Source organism: Rutidosis leptorrhynchoides, unplaced genomic scaffold, assembly GCF_046630445.1.
Source record: "Rutidosis leptorrhynchoides isolate AG116_Rl617_1_P2 unplaced genomic scaffold, CSIRO_AGI_Rlap_v1 contig92, whole genome shotgun sequence".
Lineage (NCBI taxonomy): Eukaryota > Viridiplantae > Streptophyta > Magnoliopsida > Asterales > Asteraceae > Rutidosis > Rutidosis leptorrhynchoides.
The window spans coordinates 24,799-35,759 of NW_027266885.1; the positions used below are offsets into that span (position 1 = coordinate 24,799).

General features: G+C 31.0%; 1 protein-coding gene across 1 annotated transcript; it reads right to left on the reverse strand.

The window, feature by feature from the left end:
* Window positions 1–9,703: 9,703 nt before the first annotated feature.
* LOC139885274 (RING-H2 finger protein ATL2) lies at window positions 9,704–10,570 on the reverse strand. The gene has a single exon (XM_071869197.1). The coding sequence runs from the start codon at window positions 10,568–10,570 to the stop codon at window positions 9,704–9,706; it is 867 nt and encodes a 288-aa protein (XP_071725298.1).
* Between the last annotated feature and the right edge of the window lie 391 nt (window positions 10,571–10,961).

Below are 10,961 nucleotides of genomic sequence, written 5' to 3' on the forward strand. Positions count from 1 at the left end.
TTATTTATCATCGGAGGCTAATCAATAGCTACGGAAGATGAAGACTAAGAATGATTAAAATCATCATCATAGCTTGATCTTTCTTAGTATCATGTGTACGTACAAAGTTCTTAGCCATTCCCAATTTGTGTTATTGGTTATCATCATCATCATGATTTGCAATTTGTAAAGGATTTTCTATGTATTCGCTTTTAAAATATTATAAGGCCACACACACGGAATTTGTGACAAGTTAGCCAATTTTTGTAACTATTTTCTTGTGGTAAATATTCTCGACTTGACACTGTCCATCGATCGTCTTCATCTTAATTATCTATTTCTTGATTGATCCCCCTTTAATTAAATTGCTTTCCTGATGAATTCAGATCATCTTCAATTTCATGTTTTTGTTTGAAATTAACATAATGTATAGTTGATCAAATTTTGAGTACAGTCGATTTAAGGTATATAGAGATCGGCTATAACTAAGAATTTCCAATGAGATAGTTTGTGCTCTATCACTATGGATATCGATGCCAATCTTCTGGTTTCAAGTGCAAATTATCATCCATATCATATGGTATATGTCATTAGCCAATGCCATTACAGTGTATAGTAGTAAGACTTAGTAATTAACTAAGACAAAAACTTATCATCTGCCTTACATATGGTATATGTCATTAGCCAATGCCATTACAGTGTATAGTAGTAAGACTTAGTAATTAACTAAGACAAAAACTTATCATCTGCCTTACATATGGTATATGTCATTAGCCAATGCCATTACAGTGTATAGTAGTAAGACTTAGTAATTAACTAAGACAAAAACTTATCATCTGCCTTACATATGGTATATGTCATTAGCCAATGCCATTACAGTGTATAGTAGTAAGACTTAGTAATTAACTAAGACAAAAACTTATCATCTGCCTTACATTAGGCCTTAAAACCAACAACTAATAGTAGTAAAATATAAAGCAAATTTGAATTTATCTGAATTTATTTGTTTAAGGATTGTTTGGTGTTCTTATAAATCATTACAATAAAATCGTTTTTGATGATTTTCTTCTAGGATTCACAAATCCATTCTAAGGTATAATAATGAAAACACAAAATTAATGTACAAACAAAATTAAAATACTTCAATAGATCTTCACTTTCAATTTTTTAATACAACATGAACCAAACACATCCTTAACATAAATAAAATTAAAAATTCAGATTTGCCACATATAATTGTTGATTCTAAAGCCTCATGCTAAGACAGGAAACAAATTTTTCCCATTATATAATCCCGATGAAAATAACTTAGGTGCACGTCATGTAGCAGAGTTTATTTTGACTACTCTGCTCCAACTTTAGAACTAAACAGAGTTTCATTCGCATCCTCAGATGAAGCAAACACAAAATCACAAACTATCATGGTATGGAAAGGTAAAAAGAAGTTGTAATCAGTGGCGGAGACGGGGCCAGGATGTGCCACGGCAACCCCAAGATTAGTAGTTTTTTAAAACATATATTACGTCTATATATATATTTGTGCAACTTAGTTAACATAAGTCGATCAACTCAATCGTTAGTGCGCGAAGTTTAATACTCTTTGGCTGAACTGTGTATTATCCCTCAGGACATAGGTTCGAAGCCCCAAACCTCCTATTTTCTATTTTTTTCGTGTTTTTGTGTGTACTTTGTAATTAAATACCAGCATCCCTTTTTTATATAGTTTATTTTTTATACTCAAACATAATATCAATAACTTTTTCTTTTAACTTTCTAATTAAATTTCACCATCTCATTCTTATATATTACTATCGTTTCAAAAAGATCTAAATTTTTATGTGCAATATTTGACACAACGACAATAATTTATTCTTTTTTCTTCTCTTAGACTCAAACATAATATCAATAAATATTGTTTTAGCTCCGAATAATTTTGATAAAAAAAAATTGCAATACGATGTAAATGTTGAACAATTTACACACTTAAAAATATTTTTTCCATTAAAAAAAGTATATTTTGTATCATATTTAATATTATATTTAGATTAATTTAAATATATATTATACGCACTTGATCCATATATTATACTTGACACCCAGACTCCGGCAATCGTAATAATAAGTAAAACTTTCAATTCATTGACAAAGTAGAATTCACTTAATTTCGTGTGGATTTATTGAGCCCATTGGTGCTCTACTCTTTTGAAAAGTCATATAGATCGTTTGAAAAGTCATGTAGATCCAATACATATAAATCAACTACCTATTTTATCAAATCACAAGACACAATGTACACGTGTCAGCCATTAGTTCATTTTCTTATAAAAATATTTAAAAAGACTCAATTACAGCATAAGTCGTGAGTGTAATACACCTCCACACCTCAAGTTAGTCGTGTATATCATGCTCGACTCAGTTTTTTTGTGTTAAAAAACCCCAAAAACGGCTTGAATGATTTTCGCTACAAATGTTAAAAAACCAACCGTCTGTTACATTAATCTGTTAAAGTTATATGAACGAAATGTTGTGATTCGTCGAGAGCTCTGTGTCCATTATTATCTAACTATACTTTATAACGTCGTTAAATGAAAGACACGCTACTTTGATTACATACATATTTTCGTTTCCTTTCCAAGCCATGATGGAGAGCTTGCCAGAGAGGTCTTCCAGCTATTTCTGCATTGTTTTATTGCATAGACTTCACTGAAGCAGCCATGGATAGATTTAGGTCTTGCAAATCATATTTTGTAGCTACAATAGTCTCAAAACTAGTAGCTCTCCTCTCTAACTTTTTCATTCTTGTATGATCGGCCACGGTGATCGGCTTGCGGAAGAAATCTGATACCAACTGTAGTGTAAAGGGGAGAAATTGCTAAAAAAATTAACTTGAAATATAAGGAAACGGCTGAACAGTGAACAATAATAAAATGACTAGGGTTTAAGATCAATTTTCATTTCATAAAGATCATAAGCAACAGATCGAATCAAGGTAAGAATTGGACAAACATGCTAAGCTTTGTTGTTCATAATTGGGTTTTTTATTTTAAGGTTGTTCATTCGTTCAATCGATCGATTTGTGTGTTATTTGTTCAATTGGGTGTTTAGTGAAGTTCAATTTTTATGATTTACTGTTCATGGTACGGGATTTTCCGATTTGGTGTTCTGTCAATATGCATTCCGAGTTGCAGTCGTGTTCGTTGTCACTGAAATTGCTGATCTGTTGATTTTATCCTGAGTTGTAGTTTTGTTCATTTCGTAGCTCTGTTGATTTTTAGAATGCTCGTGTTTCTACACATAACTTTTGGTTTGAATTTTAGCATTTAGTTAAACTTGGGGTTATATATATACTTCGAATTTTGAGCATTGTTTTACAATGTTTGGCATCATATTTTGTACTTTATGATTGAAATACCAGTTGATGAGCAAAGTTAATTCATTTTCCGAGGCCCTTTATAGATTTCAGGACTGATGATGTGAATTGTGCTTTAGGATCACCTTATGCAGAGTTTGGGATCATCAAGGTCATTGTCTCTATGTGAGTAGGAATCTATTTGCGAGTAGGACATAATCTATTTGTGAGTAGGGCATTTAATCTTGGCAAATAGTGTTGTCCCCACTGTCAGTCTTCAACAACCATGGATATCCCATAGGACTATCACATATGAGGTGTATATATAGAAGCATTCTACTCTCTTGCTGTATGTGCATACTGCATATTGTTCTAAACCATTCCAGATTTTCTCATATTTCAAGATTTTGATTTACATGGAGATTATGTTATTCAAAATAGCTATAAAAATTGAAAGTTAGTTGGGTACTTGGAAGGGAATCATGCACCCACTACTTCTGTGGTTTGGGAACATTTCCGTTTATGCATTGTGTCATACTTCAATATTAAAGATCAGTTTAGCTTTGGAGTTAACACGCTTGACTTCGTCAACTATATGTAGGCTTTATATTGGTAGCAACTGGGCAATCGGAAGCACAACTGAACAAGCATAAAATTGAAGTTCATTTGTGCAACTGTCAAGCTACCCCTAAGCATACTATAAGTACATACATATTAAAATTCAAGTCTATTCTGAGAACACTAAAATAAAAAATTGTTATGAACAGTTAGAACTTACAGTATCAGCTGATATCTGAGTCTGGGTTAAGGTGTAACTCACCCTAGTACTGATATATGTACATTTACAGGTAAAATCAATGGATCAGGTGAACCGAATTTTTTCCATGAATCCTTGCCTAGGAACAACAACCAATTCCATCAACTCTTTACTTCATGTAAAGTTTTTCTCCCATCCAAAATTTATAATTTTATCACTTCTCATTTCTCCTAATTTTTTTTCTGAGAACAGCTATATCCACAACAAAGTCGGTTATAGGAGGGAGCGTATTAGAGCATCTAGACACAAATTACTTTCCAAGCTGTTTTGTGATGGCTGATTTTTGTTGTTTAGCAGGGCCCAAATTCTATTCATTTTACGGACACTCACTCTCTCTGCAACTAGGGTCCTACAGTGAAACACTGCAAAAACAAAAATTAAGGTTTGATTTCATTTCAAAATTCATTATATGATTATGGCATCTTCTTCTTCTTCCTTTTTCCAATTCATATCATATGAAATATGCTTGCTTAAAATTTTAACGAAGTAGATATGTTAGCCATGTATAAATTGATTTTTTTTTTTTTTTAAGAGTTTGATGAAAGAGCCTGTTGTGTTACTGCGGTGCCGGAAAGTAGATAAGAATTTAGTTGAATCTGGGCTGGAATCAGCAAATAACAGGGATATGCAAAGGAGATTGGTCTTCTTCAACCTGAGATAAAAGCCGATGAAAGTGTGTACCTTTCTTCTGAATTTACTATGATCTCGTGCTTTTTTTATGGTGAGTTTCTTTTTCTTGGTTGGCATATGCCCGAAAAGTTTTGGACATAAACTTTCAGTGAACTGCTCTTTCAATCTGCTAAAGCTCTTCAAATACCTGCTCACTAAAGTGCTTAACCCAAGCATTTGTTTGTTTATGGCTCGACTCTCTTAGTCTCTTTTAAAATTTTGCGTTTTTTTGGAGTATTTCACAAGTAGGTGAACTGAAATGATTTCCTTCAATTGAACTATTTTGTTGTCTCTCATTTAGAATACATGCTTCCAAATTTTTTTGTTCTGTAAAAGTTTCTTTCTTCTTGATGAAGTCAAATTGGTGCATTTTGAGGGAAAGCAGATGTTGCACCAAAGATTTGTTGACTTGAATAAAGCTTAATTTGTAAAACCAACTTCTACAGTAGTTTGCATTTTAACCAATCAAAATGACCAATGTGTTATCTCTTTTGAATGAAGTGTGAAAGGTTTAGCGGAAGCCAATTTGTAGGTATTCATGGTTTTGTTTTAAGTAGCAATTCTGATATTTATATTTTATCCTATTCTTTCAGGTATTTGCTGAGATGGATATTGTAAGTTCTAATTAATTTCCTCAAAAATGTCTCGACATGAATTCTGAGGAAAACTGTTCATATCTCATTATTCAATTTTACTAAGGTGTATACATGCATGGTAGCAAAGTTATCGTGCTTGTAAAAACTTTTTTTTTAATTTTTTATTCATGTGCTTGTAATTTTTTTTTTTTATTCACGATTTTAGACTATAAAATGAAGGGTAATCCTCCCCAACATAAACAATTTTAAAAATTATGAATTTAGAAAGTCAACCATATAACTTTCAAAATAAAAGTTCTAAATAACCATTAGAATAATTAGCCCAGATTTGTCTATACACATGCTTGTAATTGTTACATTACACTCTTAATTTATTTAACATCTTGGAGATTTTCGACATCACCTAATTAATATTTAATGGTACCTACTACTAGTGAGCATTTTATTTTTAGTATATATTATCATGTTTTTTTTTGAGATAATATATATTATCATGTTGGGTTCTCATACATGCATAGTCAAACCAGCGAAGACGACACATTGAAAATAATATTTTCATTTAACTACTGTAAAAATTACAAAAAGAAAAAGAAAAAACGCGTGAAAGACGAGAAGTTGCTGTGAAATTGTCCGATTATTTGCTTTGCAAAGGGAAAAGGACAAAAAATGTTGACATGTTTGGTCAAAGGAGGAAGTGGTTTTTGGATTTGATCAGTCAAATGATGACCGCGCCAACCAACTTACGTACATTTTCTTAGAGTTCATACTCCTTGACCAATACTTGAGCGGAAATTACATTTTATATCCCTTTAAATTATTATTTTAATAAAAATATTTAATTTATTCGAATTAAAAAAATATATTTTTTAGTTGATTTTATTAAATAATTATATCTTCTATCATTAAAAGCTGACACATGATATTAAGATTGTTAAGAAAGTAGTTTCGAAATGTAAACGTTTTTAAGGTGAAAATGTTTCGAAACAAATCGTAGGAACTGTGTTCCGGAAATACGTTCCTTAATTTCAATTTTTTTTTTGATTTTGTATTAAAACGACATAGTTTTGAGCCTGCATAATTTTTTATTGAACTATAAAGACTAAATTGATTAAATTCTTTAATCATGATATCCTCATTGCGTTGAATCATATTCAATTAAGTATGTTTTGAACTATATACTCATGATCTATTCAGTTTATTATTATTTGATTTGAATCTTTATTATTAAGTATTTGTGATTTTTTTAGAAATTAATTATTCCCTCCGTCTCAAATTAAATGCTAATATAAACATAATTTTTTGTCCCAAATCATATGTAAATTTTGACAAGTTTTAGGAATATTAATTATGTTTTTCCATTATACCCTCACCACCTTTACCATCTTCACTCTCATGTCCCTCATGTACTATCTCTCACAAAACTTCACCATCTTCACCCACATATCCATCATGAGAGTTTTTTAATCTATACAATTAGAATTATGTTAAAAAATGAACTAAAAAACATATTTTATTGATTTGTGTGAAATCCTTTAGATTAGCATCTAATTTGGGATGGAGGGGGTATGATATTTTTGATATTCTATACATATATTAATTTTTTTAGTATTACGATAGGAACTACGTTTCGTTTACGAACCCACGTTTTACGTTCCTACGATATCCCACCGTTCCGTACTTGGAACTGCGTTCTTGACAACTTTGTATGGCACCAATTTCCATTAAATTATTTTACGTGACATTTTGAACAAATCTTAACATGACACGTGAACTGTGATATGAAAAAAATTATCACTTGTCACATACAAATGCCACATGAACAATATACATGGAAAATCAGTTCAGTCTGGTTCATACTCAAACCGGTCCGGTCTAAATTCGAACCGGTTCAAACGAATCGGACCGGTTAATTAATTTAATTTCTATAAATTTATTATTTTAAATTTTTATTAAATTTTTATATTTTAAAATAATTAAATATTTTTTATAAATAAATTTTTATAAACTTTATTATAAATTAAATAATATTTTAAAAAATAATTAGTAATTTTAAATAAACATGCATTTACACTAGCTTTGTCTAGAAATATTTTTTTTTAATTATATAAAAAAAGAGGCATATATTTCTAGACGCAGGTACGCATTGAATCTCTTTAAATTAATTCTATCGGACCGTTAAAATTTATTAATTTATCGAAATACAATTATCTTTAAAATCGTATTTAAGGAGCGGAAAAATTATTAATTTAACGATCCTATTAATTTATCTGCTATTATACTATCAAGTCTCAATTGTAATTGTAGTAGTAATTTACAAATATTAATTAATTTAATAATTACTAATAAATTAATTTACTAATTTTTAAAGTTTTTTTAGTAACTTTAAAATAAACATGCATTTTAAAAAATATTAAATTACTTTATAATAAAAATTTACGAATATTTAACTACAAAAGAATTATAATAATGTAAATTTAAAAGTTGAATTTAATAACTATTTATAATTTATAATATAATGAAAATTTAAAATTTTTATAAAATAACAAATTATCAAAATTAAATGAACTAACCGGTTTGGTTGGACCGAACCGGTTTGAATCTGTACAAACCGGTTCTTTTTGGACCGGACCGAACAGATGGCATATGAACCTGATTGAACCGATTTTTTATGTCTATTGATCATGTGGCATTTGTATGTGACATGTGGTGAATTTCCACATCACATTGTACGTGTCATGTTAAAATTTATTTAAAATATCACGTAAAATAAATTAACGAAAATTAGTCTCATGTGACAATTTTTAACGATAGTGTCGCAAATAATTTAAAAGGATATAAAGTGTAGTGTTGCCGATAATTTAAGACTAATCAAATTCTTAATCTTCCCATTCCACGCTCAACAGTCAACACTGATGTCATGTGATGATGTTTACGTTACATTTCACTCATAGTAGTAGTACTGTATATAGTATAACGATCGACAAACATGAATTATTGTAGTTACTATTTTTCTACTAATTATTTTTCTTTTCATTTCAAATACGTTATGTTTTTATTTTTGAGGTTAATATAAATTATATTATTATAAAAATTAAAATATCATATATTTTAAGACGGAAATAATAGTTAACAAATTTGAAACGTGATACTACTTACTAAGGGCTTTTTTTATACTATTTCAATGATATTTATTTTTTACTCATATCAATATAATTAAATTCAATATATAAATTATTCTTACTATATAATTTTATTCTTTCTCTTTCCCTATTATAATATTAATTATATGTGCATGTAAAGTTATTGGAAAGATAAAAATTAGAAAAATCTATTGATATTTTTAAAACGTCAATTATTTAAAGATATAAAAAATTTCAAAAACGTCATCTATTTATATATTGAATAAATATCACTTTTTTTTTTTTATGATATGTTAAAGCAAGATTGGTGTTTGACAACTTACTTTTTTTTTTTTTTTTTTATTTATAAAAATGGATTGAAGTAGGGTGGATTAGGGATGAGGTTAATTAAAATTCCACTTTTTCGGATATAAGTAATATAATTTTTTCAGGCCAAAATTGAATCGTGTACAATTCAATTTTACAGAATATAGTTAGTGATTATAATAGATAAATTTTACAGAATATAGTTAGTGATTATAATAGATAATAGTAAGATTTTAAATTTATTTTAATTATAAATTTTATTGTCAAATTAATATTCGATATATAGCGTTTTATTAACGAATATTAATTTGACATATTAAAAATGTTTAGTAAAAAAAAACATCAAAACTATTCAAGGAGGGATATAATTTAATAAAATTATTATTTTTTTCCTAAAATCATAACTTAGTGGGTTTTATTAAAAATATTTTTGATAAAATGATGTATTAACTTATCAAAACTTATGTTAACATTGATGAAAAAATATATGAATTCTTTTTTAATTTTTGTGTAATTTAAAAATATCATGTACCAGGTATTTGTCATATTTATTTCAAATAAATAATATTCGTGTGGTAAAGGGGAGAAACACGATGCTTAAATCAAGGTATGGAATGCCGTAAATTGAATTTTATATACTTGAGACATCTATACAAGAATATGTTCAATACAATGCATCTCTTCAAAAAGCAAAAATCAAATGAACATGGGAATTATTTAGATTCGGTCAATGGACGCCGCCGCCAAATTGCCACGTGTGCATTAAACCCACACCTCGAGACAAGTAAGCTGGTTGGTTGTGGTTACCAAAAAGAATTCGAATTGGGCTGTCTAGCTTGCTAATTATTTACTGAGTCGCTGCCACCGAGTCAGCCTCAGTCTGATCTTTACGACTACTATGACTGCCGCATTCGATGTCTGGTAATTCGGTGGCGTTTGACCTTCTCTCCCTGCTTAGCATCCTCGTAAACGACAACATCCGACTCATCGGCGATCTGAATGACTGATTCGCCGGCGAGAAGGCTCCCCTATTCAACTCGTTCTCGAACTCCTCCAGATTTCTTCTCTGTATATCAATTTGTGCTGGTTTAGACGACGACGACGTGCCCGCCACTTTCTCTTCATAACTCGACCCGGAATCCGAACATGAATCTGGTTCAACGGTTGCGATGCCCGACCCGTCCAGTACTGTCAGGACAACCTGATCCCGATTTTCGGTGAAACGCTCCACCGGAGCACGACACATAGGACACGTGGAGTGAGAATGGAGCCACATGTCAATACACTCGATATGAAAGCTGTGATTACACTTGGGTAAAACCCGACCCGACTCATTTTCCTCAAACTCCGACAGGCAAACGGCGCAATCGAGAGGTTTCTCCTTGTCGGAGTAGGTGAACACGGGGAGGGAGTTGATGACGGACGAGTCGAGACCGCACGTGGCATTCGCGGAAGTAGTAGTATTGTTGTCGTAGAAGATGATGTTATGACTGGTGGCGCGTCGGCGGCGAGAAGCCTGACGGCGACGCGCCCGAATTAAGTACCAGCGAGCGTAGAGGTGTAGACAAACCATGACGAGGACGACGAAGAATAGGATTACGATCGCGCTAAGCATTATTTTTCCGCTCAATGCAAAGCTACTATCCGAATACGAATCGGGCAGATCGAATTCTCTCGGATCCGCTTCGCTGTTCGGTAAAGGCTGTCTCTCCATTTCTTCCTTCTTTGTGAGTCTGAATTCTTCTCCGAGTGTGGAAAATGGATTCTTAGTGTTGTTAGAGAGAAAGAGAAGTAACCCTTATAAGAAAGGGGTCATCGATGGAGGAAATTTCGTAATTGATTATGTTCAATTACGCGGACGCCGAGGTTGACTCGGTGGACAAAATTAAATGACCGAAACGCCCTACAGTGACGGGAATCATTAGTCGTAAATTTAGATAGGCATTTAAGGAAATTCCCCTCTAAAATGGAAAGTTATAATGCACGTGAATTGCCAAAACTTAGTAAGTGTCAAAATACATGTATTTATATATATATATATATTTTATTTTTTTTTCTTATTTCATGTCTAATTTTAAGATGGAGATAGTATATTCCAATATTAT

What these genes read in the sequence shown, in the direction of transcription:
- LOC139885274 (XM_071869197.1), bottom strand. Translation starts at nt 10,570, where the DNA reads ATGGAGAGACAGCCTTTACCGAACAGCGAAGCGGATCCGAGAGAATTC.